Source organism: Mercenaria mercenaria, chromosome 5, assembly GCF_021730395.1.
Source record: "Mercenaria mercenaria strain notata chromosome 5, MADL_Memer_1, whole genome shotgun sequence".
Classification (NCBI taxonomy): Eukaryota; Metazoa; Mollusca; class Bivalvia; order Venerida; family Veneridae; genus Mercenaria; species Mercenaria mercenaria.
Genome location: NC_069365.1, coordinates 76708395 through 76726966, shown reverse-complemented (window position 1 = coordinate 76726966; position 18572 = coordinate 76708395). Strand labels below are relative to the sequence as shown.

The 18572-nt window shown below is 35.9% G+C and overlaps 1 protein-coding gene across 3 annotated transcripts in view; it reads right to left on the bottom strand.

The window, feature by feature from the left end:
• The window catches only part of LOC123558556 (coronin-7-like), a 48728-nt gene that overhangs the window by 28505 nt on the left and 1651 nt on the right, over positions 1–18572 (bottom strand). For all 3 annotated transcript variants that reach the window (XM_053544033.1, XM_053544032.1, XM_053544034.1), the window contains exons 2-11: positions 15083–15167; positions 13468–13567; positions 10677–10757; positions 8440–8510; positions 7763–7958; positions 6920–7044; positions 5216–5302; positions 4134–4216; positions 2108–2162; positions 627–684 (exon numbers count right to left, since the gene is read on the bottom strand). In XM_053544033.1, coding sequence (XP_053400008.1) covers positions 627–684; positions 2108–2162; positions 4134–4216; positions 5216–5302; positions 6920–7044; positions 7763–7958; positions 8440–8510; positions 10677–10757; positions 13468–13567; positions 15083–15145 — 919 coding nt within the window. In that variant the 5' untranslated portion in view covers positions 15146–15167. The remainder of the gene's footprint in view (positions 1–626; positions 685–2107; positions 2163–4133; positions 4217–5215; positions 5303–6919; positions 7045–7762; positions 7959–8439; positions 8511–10676; positions 10758–13467; positions 13568–15082; positions 15168–18572) is intronic.

Here is an 18572-nt window from a genome sequence, read left to right as displayed (position 1 = left end):
CCAAAAGGGGGCATAACTTGGCCAAAATACAAGTCAGAGTTATGGGGCTTGACCCAGTGAGGTAGGTAATTGATCTAGAAAAAGAAAAAATAAGTTTCAAATCTATATGCCTTTTAGTAATAGCTGTATGTACTTGCACGCAAAACTTTAAACAGAATTTTCTAAGTCCAAAAGGGGGCATAATTTGGCCAAAATGAAGGTCAGAGTTATGGGACTTGGTGCTATCAACTAGTTTTATAACCCCGAAGACACAAGTGAAGTTTCAATTCAATATCTGCATTAGTTTTGGAGATAGTAACTTGCATGTAAAACTTTAACCAAAATTTTCTAAGTCCAAAAGGGGGCATAATTTGCTCAAAATACATGTCAGAGTTATGGGACTTGACCCAGAGAGGTTGGTAATTGACCTAGAAAAAGAATAAATAAGTTTCAAAGCTATATGCCTTTAAATGATAGCTGTATGTACTTGCATGCAAAAACTTAACCAAGGTGTGACGCCGACGCCGACGCCGACGCCGACGCCGACGCCAGGGTGAGTAGAATAGCTAGACTATTCTTCGAATAGTCGAGCTAAAAAAATGTTAACAATCTTTTTTAAAATATAAAATTATGTGAATTTTACTCACGCTGAGTGAAATATGGTTCTGACGTAGAAACTTCAACAAATGACCAAGTTGTATCTCCCTAAAATAGATCAGTATAAATATTGCATTTTTTAATTTTATGTATCACTGGACTGTTTGAACGTTAGAAATATTTTTTACAAAATTACTTTTTACCAGTGTTTGCGTTCATTTTCTGTTGAAACTGAAATATTGTGAATACTAGAATATCAGATAGTTATTTAGATATGCAGGGCATATGTTTATATACAAACGTCTAATTTAACCTTGACCTGCTGCGTCAAGTGATTCTGCCTTTGTGACCAGTGCAGTCCAAGATCAGCATGCACATCTGTGCAGACTGATCATGGTCTGCAGTGTTCACTTTTCTGTCAGTAAATTTTCAGTAAACCCAGCATAGAATAATAAATGGTACTGCCCAAATTGAATGATAGACCAGTCCATTTTAGAAATTTAGCAGGGTAAAGGTTAATGTATGAAAAATAGTCTTAAACTATTCCAAGTGTTTCATTAAGTGCTGCGGGGTGTGGATTTTCCACTTGCTATAGTGGTCTGTAGCTACAGGAAATAAAGTTCTAAACACGAGGACTCTACATTGCAACTCCCACCTTCTGCTTCATTAATTAATGAAACTCCAGTGATTCAAATAGTCCAGTCTTTGTTAACAGAACATTAAATTTTCACAACTTTAATTTTGCTTTAATCATAGCTACAGATGGCACATTTACACCATGTTTCATTACAATCTATGCATGCTTATTCAAAAGTAACAGAGCAAAACAAAACTTCTCACTTTTAACTTAAGTCAAAGGCTAAACTTAACCCTTATCATGCTGGACACGATTGATTCTGCCTTTGCGAACAGAGTAGATCATGATCAGCCTGCATGTCATGTCTGATCATGATCTGCACTGTTTACCATTCAGTCAGATTGTTTTGGTAAGCACTCCTTTTAACAGTTATTGGTACTGTCCAAATTGAAAGATGGACAAGTCCATTACAGAAATTTAGCAGGGTAAGGGTTAAAACGTTGATGAATACCAGCTCTGAAATGCCATACCAGTAAACATCTATGTAGTGTCAAACTCTAATGAATACATGAAATTTCTAAAAGCTGACATTCACATCAAGCCAAGATAAGACGAGTAACAAAAAGCTCTATGGTACAACAATTGAAGAGTAGGTAATATTTTTGATGATACAATTTATGACTTATTGTTAAGATTTATACATAGTGATAGGCAATTAAAAATAGGCATGAATATTACTCTTCATTATGTGCAACACCATCATCAGCCACCAGTTGTGAGTTTTAAAAATTCAAAAGCCATGCTTTAACCTTTTATTTTACTGATGAATGGCTTCCTCGCATGAAAGAATGTGAACTCATAGCAGTAAAGGGTAAGTGTTTCAAAGTCAGCAACCATTATGACTTTGCAACGGCTGCCCCCAGCAAGAAAAAATTTGAACCCTGTATTAATTACCTTTCCAACTAAAAGCAGCATATTGGTGTCTTCATCCAGCAATGGCATCAGTGTTCTACAGGAAATGCAGCATAAAAAAATCAGATAAATTAGCAAAGTTTGAATCAGCAACAAAATTAAAACAACATAAAGGCAAAAATCAAGACTCGTTCTCTACATTTCATGTTAGAAATAACTTAACCTTTAGCCTGCTAAATATCTAAATTGGGCTAGTCCATCATTCAATCTGGGTAGTACCACTTCTTATTCAAAAGGGTGTTAACTGAAAATTTGCAGACTGAATTATAGCGAAGAGTGCAGACCATGATCTTGGTCTGTGCTGGATGCAAAGGCAAAACCACTTGCCACCAGCAGGCTAAAGGTTAAGTATCTATGGATTATTACAAAGCTGCACAATCTAGTGGTTATGCAATTAGTATTGTAGATTGCATAATGTGTTAGAACATAAAATTCCATGCTCTTTCACTTTCAAAAATAATAAGAACATCCTTGGTAGCTAAACTACCATCAATTAAAACACTGTAAAATACTGTAAAATCATTAATATTTGTTGGATGGATTTGGTGGCTTAATCAATCGAGAACATTTTACCACAATGAACAAATAAAATTCCCGTTCGTTTAATCATCAAAAGTGCCAACAAAATAGCCATTTTGACAAAAACCATGAAATTTCATATCTATGAAATTAAAATGACTTCATAGTAAGTAAACCTTAAAGGTGTTTCTTCATGTTCTTAACAATTTTTTTCTTCAGTGTAGAATCTGATTCATTTAACCCTGATGTTTTATAAGTTCATATTAAGAAAATCTGGCAAATAAAAAAGACAGGGTCATAAGCTTGCTTTTTTGCCAAACCAACTTGCATTTTTTGGATCTCATGAAAGTTTTTTCATGGGTTTCTAAAGGAAAATCATAATTTTGATGACATTTTTGAGATACACTGTATATTTTAATGAAACTTTTCACATTTGTTAATCAACATATTGCCTATTGTATAGTCAAATACAATATATAGGTCTGTGTGTTTTCCTTCTGAGATATTTGCACAAGATTTGACAGATCTGCGTTTCAAGTGAATCTAAGACGCTATTTTGAATTATTTCATGTATCAAAACTTTTGTTAACATTTCTATCTTCGGAAAAAATAATGTTGCCAGTTTTTATACACACAGAATACTTTAATACAAGAAGATTATTCTGTCCACATGCTGGTTCCAGGCTTTATCGTATTTTATCAAAATAAACAACATTATGCCAAGTCTTAATACATACGAAACAGTACTTCATTTTTCCTGGCACCTTAACTATTGTTTTATTTATCATTTAACATGAATGTCCAAGCTTCATCTGCTGCCCTCCAACTTTAAAATCCTCCCAATTATCAGGAAAATACATTTAGTTGTATCCAAAAGAATATCAGTCTCATTTCTTCCAATGAAAAGTTTTCCCCCCACTAATTTTAAATTTCAACTGAAGTATTTTTTTTAGTTTAAAAGTTTCAGTGTACACAAACTTTTTTTCAAACTAAAACACTAGAAAGCGATTTCATTAAAAATAATTATTTGAGAAATGAATTTATACTGTTCTAAACTGCATTTACAAAAATGCATACATGCAGAATCAGGAGGCCTGTATTTACACTATGACAATTGGAGGCACTTGCATTACTATCATTATCACAAACTTTCTTTTTAAACAATTTGGCCAGACAAAAAGAACAATGTTGTTAGGGGTTACTTGATCCCCTTTGATTCCCCCGCACTCACAAAATAGGGTAGGTAGGTAGGCATTTTTTTCTTTTCTATTTATTTTCTTATTTTTATTTTATAGAAATATATATATAGATATAAATCAACCTTATTATGAATACATTTTAAAAGATATTGCCAAAATATCCTAAAATTCACTTGACAGAATTTCTTTTAATTTTTTTTTAAAAAATGACAAAAAAGTTATGGTTCAGGCTAAAATTTTGGAAACCTAAACACATATTTTTTTTCTGGCCTTAGCATTAAAAGACTTACCCATTATTGTTATCCCTGTCATCTGTTGTCAATGCATTTCCTAAATTTCTACTGTCAAACAGTTTCACTTCCCGAGATCTCCCCTAAATGGGCAAAAAGATTAAAGTTGACACAAATCAAGCTGGATGCAGCATTTTCAAATAATAACAAGAACCCAATATAGTTCAATATCTTCTTCCTGTTATGCATGAATAATCAAATGCAACCATGTCATGATTTTGTTCTTAGAAATTTGGTTTCATACTCATGCAACTGCCATGAATCAGGTTTTTTCTTTCTTCATTTTTATGTTTTCATTCGAGATGTATATACAACACCACATTCATATAGCACCCTTTTCTCATTCAAAGGTGCTTTACATACAAAGGCAGCAACTCAGGGCACCAAATTTATTCTCTACCGTTACGTAAAGACACAGAACTAGCCTAGCTCTTTCATGTGCCAGGTGTGTAGCACCAATACAAGCAAAGTTCTCTTTCCTGGCAAGAACAAGTACTGGCCTCTTGCTGAGTGGGAGACACTCAAAAGTATCTTAGAAATTTCTTGTGCCTGGACTGGGATTCAAATTTTGGATCTCTTGACTGACAGTCAAGCGTGTTACCACTAGGCCAACCATACTTGTACAACATAAAAATTCATCCAGTGTTGAAGATTATGTGAGAAAACCTGTCCAAACATCATTGAATGAAATAAACCACAATAAACATTAAAATTCTGAAATTGTGTGAGTGAATGCTCATGAATATGTCTCCATTTACTGGGACAAAAATAAACACTCAACAGAGAAACCAGCGCTTGCAAATGGTTAAGAAATCACTTTTTACTTCAGGCCTTAAAAATAATGTACACTTTCATATGGTATACCTATTGGTTTATGGTTATACAACATAATTGTTAATCAATATTTATTTTGAATCTGTATTAGAATTTCTTAACTTTTCCTACCTATGCCATTCAATTATATATCATACTTTTATTCTAATATTCTTTTTAATTTTTTCATTTGACATAAATGTTTTAAAACAATTCTTCTTTTAAACAATTTTAACAGCTGAGCATGAACTAATACAACTAAAACATACCAAACTAAATCCTGTACTGACAATAAAATCTTTGTCCCCCAGAAATATTGCACGGGAATCTTTATTACTGTTGTGCCCCATGCACTCCTGAAAAACAGAAATATAGCTAATGAATCTTTTCCACTGGTGTTCCCAAATTATCATCCATTAATTTTTGTCCTACACCCCAGATTAATTCATTTTTATTTGGCGATCATATATATTCACTCATTATTACCATCAGGAGTTGTTCAAGCCAATCAATGTTTTCCTATATTCCATCCAAATATACTGTAAGTGTAGAAACATTCGTGGGCTTCAAATTTTTCGTGATATTCGCAGTGATTGGCAATCTGCGAATTCAAGATTACCGCGATTATTTCTAAACTAATTTCTACTTATAAGTCATATTTTCGTGCAAATGTGAACCATCTCAATCTAGTCGGTAAAAGTATGCATGAGCTGTCATTATACATTTGTACCTTCATGTATAAAATGAATATAAACAACTTGTTAGTAATTGTAGTTTATGAAATTACTGAGAAAAAAACCCAGAAAAAACAATTGTTGTTTCGTGTAACACTTGCAAACACTTACAAACATGCACAAATAAAAAGTGTCAAACACGGTATTCATTTCTTTCTATCAGCTGTGAAAACATTTGCTATTTAGATATAATTTCTATAGTTGATTTAATCGGTTTTCAATTCTTTTATAAACTGCCCAGGTATTTTTGTTTGCATATTTTTTGATGATGCTCGACAGATGTTGACTAAAATCAATAACCCTTTCATTGTTTGTATATGTGGGTGTTGACTGAAACACGAAAGTTATGTCTATAAACTATTAGAGGCATATAGCAGGTCACGGCTTGGCTAACTATGTACCGTTATGTACCTATGACTGATCCGTGACGTTGTCCCTATTCGTCCGTGTTTTATACGAGTTCAAACTCTTGTCATAGCCTCCCTTGAGTGGATATTTTGCCGTGCGCTAATTTATGATTTTAAGCTTCTGTCTCCGCGAATTCAAAATTGCGCGAATATATCTACGATGCCGAAAATGGACCGTTCCGCGAAAATTTGTCTCCGCGAATTCATATACTTACAGTAATCGCTACTAATGAATAAAGACACTTCAAATGTCTGCAATCAATACAGATTTACTCTTCTTATCAGACATTTAAAAATTTGCTTTCAGAAATAAAACTTTTCCTTGTAATTTGGCATTAATATTAAAATGGATGTGGCTCCAAGCTTTTCACGGACAAATTTGATTGGTTTGCAATGATTTATTGCAAAATGTCCTCGATTGGTTGACAACTTTGACCTGTAATATAAACGAAACCAAACATATCTGCAAATGTGCCAGAGGTTCAACGAGTGAACCATTGTAGACAATGCATGTACTCCTGAAAAACAGAACTATGGCACATGGTTTTCAATCTAGGAATGTCACACAGTAGTCATAAAAAGACCTCACCATGGGTGGGCACCTGGTTAGAATCACCGACCTTCCGTAATCCAACTGGATGGCTTCCTCACATAAATAATTCTATGCCCCAAGACAGGCTTGAACACACATTGGTGAGAGGCAAGTGATTTGAAGTCAGCGACCATAACCACTTGGCCATTGAGGCCCCATATTAAGACCTCTATCTCCATCAACTGTATGAAAAATTACAAGAAGAAAAAATCAATACTCAGTACCTATAGCGAGTCATACCTGTGCTACAGTCTTGGATCTTGGATCCAGGACTCTGATCTTCTTGTCCTTACAGGTCGTGACCATGACTGAACCGTTACCATGCCAACCTAAACTCAGTATCTGATCCTCATGGCTGCTGATGTCTGAAACAAGTAACAGTTTCATTGCATTGTAATGTTATTTGATTCAGTTTCTCTATATCAGATAAGCTTGAGACACTTGAAAATGAAGTACATGTATAGGACCAGTCTCAGAATGCAACCTTATCATTGGTCAATTTCAAGATCACATTCAAAACCAGCCAATCAGATGCCAGAAGCCAGAAGTTTTAGACTGGTTGCAATACGCAAGTTTATAACTTTGTACCTAGATGTATTGTCTTATAAAAAGACAAAATTGGGACATCATTTGGACTTTGACCACTGTTCTCTTGCACAAGGATCAAACACTGTAAAATAAAAATGATTCCCTTAAAGCTAGGCTTGACAGACACAAAACAAGCCTTCAAAAGGAAACTGAAAGTCTCTGAAAAGCAATGAGTATTCAGCTTTACATTAATTTATGTCACAAATAAATCAAATTTAATCTGCCTGATTAAATCTTTGCCTTGCTGTCTCAAGGTGGACAATAAATACACCCTGACACTTCATTTTAATTTAGATGTACTGTTGTAAGATGTATTGTTGTCTATGTGAAGCATAACCATCCCTATTTAACTTTCTGGAAAAATTCTTGTCCTGACCCTTTCACTGTTGGTCTGTTAAACCAAGGTATGAGAGCAGTAAACAGCTGATAAAGTCCTTCTCCAAGATACATTATCACTAGAAGAGACACTGCTAAACTTCAGAAGTTCCAACTAACCATAGATCTCTTCAGCAACTGATACGTCAAACAGCTTGGCAGAGTGGCCGACAGCTGCAGCCAGGATGTCATCGGCTACCGTGTTCCAGGCGAGAGTCTCTATCCGACGTTCTTGCTCAGGTAAGTGGGCAGTGTGAGATACCAAGGCAATCTCCTCAGCCAATCTTTCTGTTTCTGGTAAATTCCAAACTTTGATCTGCAAAGTACGATGATAACACACAAAGAATATATACTTATAACTGATGAATTAATTTACATAAATTTTCTTTTGCAAAGACTTTTCACCGATACATCCTGTAATTTTCTTCATTGCATTAATTAAAAAATCTAGATAGTAGAAACCTTTCTTTTTGCTAAAATCTTGAAAAACTTCAGGCAGATCTTGCATAAAACCAAGTGCACAACCCTGTCTTCTCTTAGACAGTTTTCGATTTATCATATTCTTAGTATTCAAAACTCAAGCTTATGTCAAATTTGACATTGTAAAAAATGTGTTTTATTTACTACTGTAACAGTCTTTTAAGGAACTGCCTAGAGAACACAAATTTTACCCAGGTATAATAATTTCACTGAGAGGGACTTGTCCGAGAGTTAGAAAATAATACAAAAGCTATTAGCATTTTCGAAAAACAAGGAGGTAATTCATAATACTTTGTAACAAGGAGCAGATAACTCACAATGTCATCAGCTGAACATGTGGCTAGTATCTCATCGTGGAATGGACTGAACTTCATGTCTGTTACAAAATCTGTAATATACAGTAACTGTTGTAATAATTTCAAAATAAGCGACAGAAACAGAAACTTCACACATAATTGAAAATATGTTCAAACTTTATATGCAATTAATTTCTAGTCAAAGTGCATATATATAGAACTTCAATCTTTAAAAAATATCAGTTACAGAATAAATTAAGACATACTGTCATTTCAGACACTGCTCTAGTCGTACTAATTTCTAATATCTACAGAATGTTTTTTGCCAATATTTGTACTCTTTTTCAATGGATTTAGATTCACAAAAAACAGTTGATTTGTTTTGTAATAAAACACAGTTTCAGTCTTCTTTGTCCGATAGGAAAATAAATTGGGTCATGTTAGAATTCCAACTTAACCAGATTCTTAATACATTAAGCTCTCCAAATCAACAGCATCTGTACAACAATGAGTTTCCATTTTCCCACTGTTGTTGCTCTAGTGAGACTGTATTGTATAGCACACTAAACAACAGGAAAAATAGCTGGTTCTAGTAAAACTAAAGGGTAGGTGCTCCAAAGAAGCTACAGCCAAGCACTGGCATGCTCTTAAACAAGAAGACCATGATGGTCCTGAATCGCTCACCTGTCCCCAAATGACCCAGTTTTGAACTGAGTATGACGTCGTTTTTTCTATTATTTGACATAGTGACCTAGTTTTTGAGCTCATGTGACCTAGAACTTGACCTAGATATCATCGAGGTGAACAATCAGACCAATTTTCATGAAAATCCATTCAAAAGTATGGCCTCTAGAGAGGCCGCAAGGTTTTACTATTTTTAGACCTACTGACCTAGTTTTTGACCGCAGCTGACCCAGTTTCGAACTTGAACCAGATATCATCAAGATGAACATTCAGATCAACTTTCATACAGATCCCATGAAAAATATGGCCTCTAGAGAGGCCAAAAGGTTTTTCTATTATTTGACCTACTGACCTAGTTTTTGTTGGCACGTGACCCAGTTTCGAATCTGACCTAGATATCATCAAGGTAAACATTCTGACTAATTTTCATGAAAATCCATTCAAAAGTATGGCCTCTAGAGAGGTCACAAGGTTTTTCTATTTTTAGACCTACTGACCTAGTTTTTGACCGCAGTTGACCCAGTTGCAAACTTGACCTAGGTATCATCAAGATGAACATTCTGACCAACTTTCATACAGATCCCATGAAAAATATGGCCTCCAGAGAGGTCATAAGGGTTTTTTATTATTTGACCTACTGACCTAGTTTTTGTCGGCATGTGACCCAGTTACAAACTTGACCTAGATATCATCAAGTTGAACATTCTGACTAATTTTCATGAAGATCCATTCAAAAGTTTGGCCTCTAGAGAGGTCACAAGATTTTCTATTTTTAGACCTACTGACCTAGTTTTTGACGCAGTTGACCCAGTTTCAAACTTGACCTAGATATCATCAAGATGAATATTCAGACCAACCTTCATACAGATCCCATGAAAAATATGGCCTCTAGAGAGGTCACAAGGTTTTTCTATTATTTGACCTACTGACCTAGTTTTTGTCGGCACGTGACTCAGTTTCGAACTTGATCTAGATATCATCAAGGTGAACATTCTGACTAACTTTCATGAAGATCCATTGAAAAATATGGCCTCTAGAGTGGTCACAAGGTTTTTCTATTTTTAGACCTACTGACCTAGTTTTGGATGGCAGTAACCCAGTTTCGAACTTGACCTAGATATCATCAAGATTAACATTCTGACCAATCTTCATACAGATCCCATGAAAAATATGGCCTCTATAGAGGTCACAAGGTTTTTCTATTATTTGACCTACTGACCTAGTTTTTGTCGGCACGAGACCCAGTTTCAAACTTGACCTAGATATCATCAAGGTGAACATTCTGACTAAATTTCATGAAGATCCATTGAAAAATATGGCCTCTAGAGAGGTCACAAGGTTTTTCTATTTTTAGACCTACTGACCTAGTTTTTAACCGCAGGTGACCCAGTTTCGAACCTGACCTAGATATCATCAAGATGAACATTCTGACCAACTTTCATAAAGATCCCATGAAAAATGTGACCTCTAGAGAGGTCACAAGCAAAAGTTTATGCACGGACGACGGACGCTGCGCGATCACAAAAGCTCACACTGTCACTTTGTGACATGTGAGCTAAAAATCATCTATTAACCTCCATGTCCTCTCAGTGTAGGTAGTGACTGTCCCACCCTGCCTGTAGTCTCCAGTGGCAGAATACCAACATTGCCTCCACCTAAACAGAAATAAAATAAAATGCATAGACATTATAACTAAATTTGCACTTTCCTGAAAATGAAAAAATATCAAATAAAAATTTGTAAGAAGATCCTTTGGAAACATAGAAAGCAATCAATCAATCAATCAAGTTAACAGCAGACTTGGTTTGAGTCTGTTCATGAGAAATAATGAAATGTACAACACCCATCACCCCCACCCCCACTCCCCACCTAGTGTCGGATTAAGCAGATCTCTTATTAAACATTCATTGAATGGACCTCAAGACCAAACATCATCTAAAGAACACTTATCTTTTTTTTGTCCAATTAGAGGATTTTTTTTTTATAAAAGTAATTATCTTCAAGCCAACAACCTCTGTACAACAAACACATTTTTATTCTTCTCACTGGTGTTCTGTCTAAAGAGGCTGCACTGTATAGTTATTACAGAAAAAACATTAATTTCTCCAGGTCTCTAGAAGATAAGCAAAATGCTCGAGATATCCAGTTTCAAGCCATCCAAACACAGAAATATCGGGGACAAAATGAACTGCTCAAGTAAGCCCGGGTGCTCGAGCCACAGATACTCAAACCGTACTTGTCACTATTAAGCTATGCAAGTACAAATATTTCATTCTTACATAATTCAAATGATGAACAGATATTTACAAAACAAGAGATCACAGAGTGATCTTGGCGCCCACCAATGTGCCATTTTTGAGAATTCCAAATTTTAAGACCTATTGACTAGCTCAAGGTCAAATTTCATTTCCGTACAAAACACTGTGCATGTGGTCAAAATTCGAAACCTGTAGCTTGAGAAATGTGAAAGTAGGTCACTATATCAATTTCAAGGACAAAGTTCTTTGTACACAAAACTATGCATGTGCATCAAGTTTGAAGGCTGTAGTTTGATAAATTTGAAAGTAGGTCACTAGGTCAATCTTAAGGTCAAAGTTTATTTTGGTACACAAAACTATGCAAGTGGTCCAAATTTGAAGGCTGTAGCTTTAGAAATGTGAAAGTAGGTCACTAGGTCAAAATCAAGGTCAAATTACACTTCAGAATACAAATCTATACATGTGGTCCAAATTTAAAGCCTGTATATTCAAAAATGTGAAAGTAGGTCACTAGGTCAATGTCAAGGTCAAAGTTTGCTTCGGTACACAATCCTATGCAAGTACGTCTAAATTTGAAGCTTGTACCTACAGAAATGTGAAAGTAGGTCACTAGGTCAATCTTAAGGTCAAAGTTCATTTCGGTACACAAAACTATGCAAGAGGTCCAAATTTGATGGCTGTAGCTCGAGAAATGTGAAAGTAGGTAACTAGGTCAAAATCAAGGTCAAATTTTATTTTGGAACACAGAACTATGCATGTGGTCCAAATTTGAGGCCTGTACCTTAAATAATGTGAAAGTAGGTCACTAGGTCAATGTAAAGGTCAAAGTTTCTTTTGGTACACAAAATTATGCATGTGGTCCAAATTTGAAGGCTGTAGCTTCAGAAATGTGAAAGTAGGTCACTAGGTCAAAATGAAGGTCAAATTTCATTTCGAAACACAAAACTATGCATGTGGTCCAAATTTGAAGGCTGTAGCTTGAGGAATGTGAAAGTAGGTCACTAGGTCAAAATCAAGGTCAAATTTTATTTCGGAACACAGAACTATGCATGTGGTCCAAATTTGAAGCCTGTACTTTCAAAAATGTGAAAGTAGGTCACTAGGTCAATATCAAGGTCAAAGTTTTTTTCAGTGCACAAAACTATGCATGTGGTCCAAATTTGAAGGCTGTAGCTACAGAAATGTGGAAGTAGGTCACTAGGTCAAAATCAAGGTCAACTCATGTCAAGGTTCATCTTGCCACTCAAAACCATACAGGTGGTCCAAACTTGAATGCTGTAGGTTATTGACAAGAAGATTTTAAAAGCTTTTCCCTATATAAGTCTATATGAACCATGTGACCCCCAGGGCGGGGCCATAATTGACCCTAGGGGATGATTTGAACAAACTTGGTAGAGAACCACTAGATGATGCTACATTACAAATGCCAAAGCCCTAGGCTTTGTGGTTTGGACAAGAAGATTTTCAAAGTTTTTCCCTATGTAAGTCTATGTAAACAATGTGACCCCCGGGGCCGGGCCATATTTGACCCTAGGGGAATAATTTGAACAATCTTAGTAGAAGACCACTAGATAATGTCCCATACAAAATATCAAAGCCCTAGGCCCTGTGTTTTTGAATAAGAGGTTTTTCAAAGTTTTTCCCTATATAAGTCTATATAAACCATGTGACCTCCGGGCGGGGCCATATTAGACCCCAGGGAAATAATTTGAATTATTTTGGTAGAGGATCACTAGATGATGCTTCATACCAAATATCAAAGCTCTAGGCTCTGTGGTTTTGGACAAGAAGATTTTCAAGTTTTTCCCTATATAAATCTATGTAAATTATAGAAATAAACAAAGGGCCATAACTCACTAAAGAATTGTTGAACCAGTCTGATTTTCAGGGGGACACAACTGGGGTACCAATACATCATTCTGACAAAGTTTGGTCAAAATCCCCCTGGTAGTTTCTGAGGAGATGCGATAACGAGAAATTGTTAACGGAAGGACGGAAGGATGGACGTCGGACCACGAACGCAGAGTGATTTGAATAGCCCACCATCTGATGATGGTGGGCTAATGACAAAACAGCAAAGAAAAGATGCACAATTAAATCATCAAACCTCCAGTGTCCACATTGAAGGCTATGTACTGACAACTAGCAGCAATATGGTTACCACAGGAGTGCATCAACATCCCCACTGGAACCTCATTTATCCACTCCTAGTGATTGAAAAATGAAATATTCATGACACAATGTAATTGATATTTAATGTTAATGTCAACAGAACTCAAGGCACTTTCACATCCAAAAATATTGTTTTCTTGTATTTCATGTACAGTAATCACTGTCCACAGCCTTCAGCGAATATCAAAAAGGAGTCTCTATATTAAATCTGACAAGGAGAGGTCTTAGTTTTAGGCAAATAATACATGCTCTAGTTAACATTTTATTAAGGACTTTTAAAGCAGCATGCCTCCAGATTTGGCTAAAAAATAATATTTCTTTCAAATTGAAGTTTTGGTCATATTATGAACATTAGAATATGAATTTTTGTTTCTAAAATATTTTAAAAATTCCCACGTCTGAAATCGAACCCCGGGCCGCCGCTGCAATAAAGACATTTTCCCATCGTCTTAACCAATAGCACTATAGCTGAAGTAGTGAATAATGACTACAAAATATAGATATTTATAATCGAGACAGTTTACCTGGAGTAAAAGCATGACAAACGCTTTTCGATTTTCATCGTAAAAAGTAGTAAAAACAGCAAATTCTCATGTGTTTCCGTAACATAAAGTTTGTCACTAATTAAGTTTTAAAGCCTCCTCAAGAAATACTAGTATAGCATTTATTTCAAGATATCTAAAAAAAAAACATTTTTTTTGTTGTCTAATGATCTGGAGGCATGCCGCTTTAAACACTCTGATAAAGAATGGAAAATTTTAAATGACCTTTTAAAGCATAGTTCAATATAAATCTGATTTGAAAGTTCATTTACAGTTCTGGAGAAGTTTTCTCCATTTGAGAGGGTAGTTCAAAAAGTCGTTATACAGGTTGAAAGTCAGGGCTGGTCGCTGTACGCATTAAACAGGGGGTCGCTAGAAACAAGCCAATTTTAATATGGAATGCATCAAGAGGAAATAACATGGTGGTTGTAGATAGAAAGTCACTGAAAGACAGTCTTTACTGTATAAAAGACTAATCAGATGTAAATGTTAGCCTGGCCATAAAAATTTCTCCATATGACAACTTCGTCATATGAAAGATAGTTGAACAGAAGATGACTCTGGACATAAACTTTGATGAGAAATTTTGCTCTGGAAGATTCCATTCAGGTGCAAAGGTGAGCTTAATCCTTTTAAAGTCTCAAAAAGAGAGACTTCTATTTGAAAGTTATAGGTATATTATTACTGACCAATCAAATCAATTTTTTCCTAGTTTAATCCTGGATTGGAAATATCAGCATATCATTGGAAGCCACACTGTACACTTATCTACAGAAAACTGAAAATCAAAAGTACTGTGAAATCACTAATATTCGTGGGGGATTAATGTTCGTGGATTTCGTGGTTGAGTCAATCCACAAAATTTAATCCCAACGAACAAGTAAAATTCCCATTCATTTGATGTTCAAAAGTTGAAATCCACGAACTCATATCCCCACGAAATTGCCATTTTGATCAAAACCACGAAATTTCATGTCCACGAAATTAAATGATTTTACAGTATCTTACCTCACGTTTAGGATATCTGGGTGCTGCATTTTTATACTTTGATACTTTAAAACGCCAAGCCATCCTGAACACTCTTTAACTTGACCTGAAGAAGAAAGAGAATCAGCATATCATTTATAACCTAAATTAATCATTAGTTGACTGGAAAACAGAAAGCTACCTTAAGGACTTCTTTCAATCTTTGCAGAAGAGCACCTATATATAGTACTTGGCTTTGGAAATTTTAGTAGCATTTTGGTCAAAACTACACATGTTTTCAGTATTCTACATGTCACTGTACGGACTTGGCCACGTAAGGAGAGAAAATGTGTCAGGCAGCCGGTTAGCTCAGTCTGTACAGCACTCGCCCTGTAAGCGAGGGGTCATGGCTCCGAGCCCCGGACTGACTGAACATTTTTCTCATCCTGTGACATTTGGCACCCAACATGGGATGGTGGCATGCTTACTTGGTCAGCTGAAAACTAGCACCTGCCCTGAAAAACATCTTCTAATGCTCCATTAATGCTGGGAAGTTTCTCATTGACAGGCTAAATGCCCAAAGATGCTCCCCTGTCCAAAAAGGCAATGTTCATCTTAAAAATATTTACTGTCCTCGCTCTCTCACCCAGGTAACATGTGTAACATGTAAATTACTTGAACATATCATCTGCAAACACATACTTCATCCTCTATATAATGCAAAAGAATTAACAAAGCTGAATCATGTTTTTAGCTTGCATTTCCACTACAATCTACGAACAGGCTCAATCAAACAGAGCCTGCAACTTTTTCGTTTATGACGTGTTGGGGACCTGTGGTTTTCCCCTTTTTTAAATTTAGATCTGGCTATTAATGTGATACCCAGCTACTCACAACAATACACAACCTTCTGAAGATGTCTGATGTATACGTAGGCTCCAAAATTGATATGGTTATATCTGACTTCACCTGGCTGTCAGGAAACTTCTTGACAAGATTAGACTGTATGGTGTTGATGGCTCTATCAATCTTTGGCTGTGTGACTTCCTCACGAACCAGCACATGGTAGTGGTAGTCAACTGCGAAGAATCAGATGCAGTCGCTGTGAACTCCAGCATCCCAAAGAGTAGAGTACAGGCCTCGATCTTAACCTACTTTTGCTGGTAGCCAGCAGGGCTACCAACTTGTGAAATCAAGTAGCCCGACCAGATTTCTGGTAGTCCCATTTTGGAAAAGAGAAAAATATATTACAGTCTTCGCCTTAATTTTTTTAAGGACTTGTAATTTCAGGCGTTAAGAAAACCACTTGCCCGAAAACATTTTTAATTGCCCGAAATCATTCTGTTTATAAATATGATGTATTTTAGTTTATGCTTGATTCAACATTCAGTTATTTAAAGTGTAGGCAACTAATCTACCCACACTATCCATGTGCAGGCTAAGCAAACGTAAGTGGATAACATGTTGCAATATTCAAGTAACTAGCTGACAGAAATTATGGGAGAAAACTGTAGAAAAAGAGCAAGACATATACCAGTATCTAGTTATATGTCAGGCATGGGGTTCAAATTTGCACTACCCTTCTAAAACTTACTTTTTTAGCCAGGGCCTTTAAAATATAGTGTAGCTGTTCAAATTTAACTGCAATAATGGACCAGGCTGGTTAGCCCCCCACCCCCACCCCACCTATCCCCAACCCCCAAAAATGTGTTTCTGGTGGCATGGCCAAAAAAAGTAGGGTTGGTAGGTTGGTATTTTCTTTTTTTTAAGCACTATTATCAAGTAAATGTAACCTATTATCACAGTCCGGGGCAACGTGGACGCATTAGTATGTCAATAATCATCATCAACCCACCCGTGTTTAAAGCGGAAAAAAAAACCCATCAATTATCGGTAATTATTCTGTTGTTAAAGAAGTAATTGGCCTTGTTTCCATTATCAATTAAAACCCTCTCAAAGAGCTAAAAGAAGTGTGTCGGCATCATGGCATCTGAAGTGGAGATCAAAGCGGTATAATTGCCCGAGATTGTCATGGCATTACGTCATGTTTTCGCGCCATGTGACACATCACTGTCTGATCGTACGGCCTCGGTTCTTTAAACTGCTGACAAGAAATCAGTAAAAAAGGTTTCTTCTTTATTTTTTTTCAAGCGAATGTGCAATATCCCGTATAAACTGTCAGGTAAATGTGACAAACAATATTATTTACGTTCACGAGGTCCCGTAACCTATTCATCCGCACTTGCAGAAATCTGTTTGCCAAAAATCGTTTTAACTCGATGCATTAAAATTGCTGCCGCTTTTTCTTTATTTAAGATTTTTAATTATGTTTTTAGTACTTTCTTGTCAAAAGTCTGAATTTTATGGCCATAGATGTATTATTTATTTACTTTTAGAAATAAATAAATAATTAAGATCGCGCTGCTTGAAATTTTTACGAATAATTGTATGAAACTTCGATCGTTTTTATAAAATTTTGCGTACATTTCTGTCGACATCTTATTAAGATCGTTATAGAATTCAACCTGTATTACTTCTAAAGTGGGGCTGAAAATTGAAGCGATTATATTAAAAAATGAATGCACTACAGGCTTTTTGTGTACGTGTCGATAAACATTAAGTAACAGTGATACCATAGGTCGCACGTGCTCGTGGAATGGAAAATTTAACTGGCATGACGTTTTGATATCTTTACGATTCGCGGGTAAATTCCAGTTAATCCAGGTAATTTTCGTGTTATGTGGACCGAAAATATCGTTGTCATTTAAAAGGAAACATCAGATAAATCGGTGAAATTTCATGCTTTTATTATTAACAAGTTTGAAAACTTAGTAGCCCGACGGACTACCCAGCTTGGGAAATTCGGTAGTCCGTCTGGAAAACTGGTAGCCTCGGGCTACCGGGCTACCGTCAAGATCGAGGCCTGGAGTATTAGTTCCCTTCCTTTTCTTATGCCATATAAATTATTTACCTGACTCCTTGAAGTCTATAGTCAACCATTTTGCAGTAAACTGCCTGTTATAATTATAGTCTCATCAGGTCCACAGAAGACTACTTAACTTTCCAATAGGACATTCAGCAGCTTAACAAGTGGGCCATCACATGGGTTAAGCATTTCAGTGCCAAAAATGTTTCATCATGTGCGTATCTTCACATTTTTACCAACTTGACAAGCAGGTCCTTCAGAAAGTCCTAAACAATCCTTACCTCAGAGTCACTATCTCAGAAGGCCTCAAATCAGGCAGTTGCCGTATCAACAAGTTTTCCAAAAATTCTTCCCGACTTAAAACTAGCATTACAGTCACAGCCCACAATTTAGCGTTATAGACCAGACTTCAGGAAATCTGCCGGACCGAAAAAAAATATGCCGGACCAAAAAAGATGTTTAAGACAGAACCTAAAAACCTCTATAAACTATACGAGCCAGGTGCGACTTTTAGTACATTTCTCATTAAATGTTCGCCAGTTTGGCCAACACTCTTTTTTCGTACATAATTATATATTTTTTCTTTTCACTACAATTGCTGGGCGT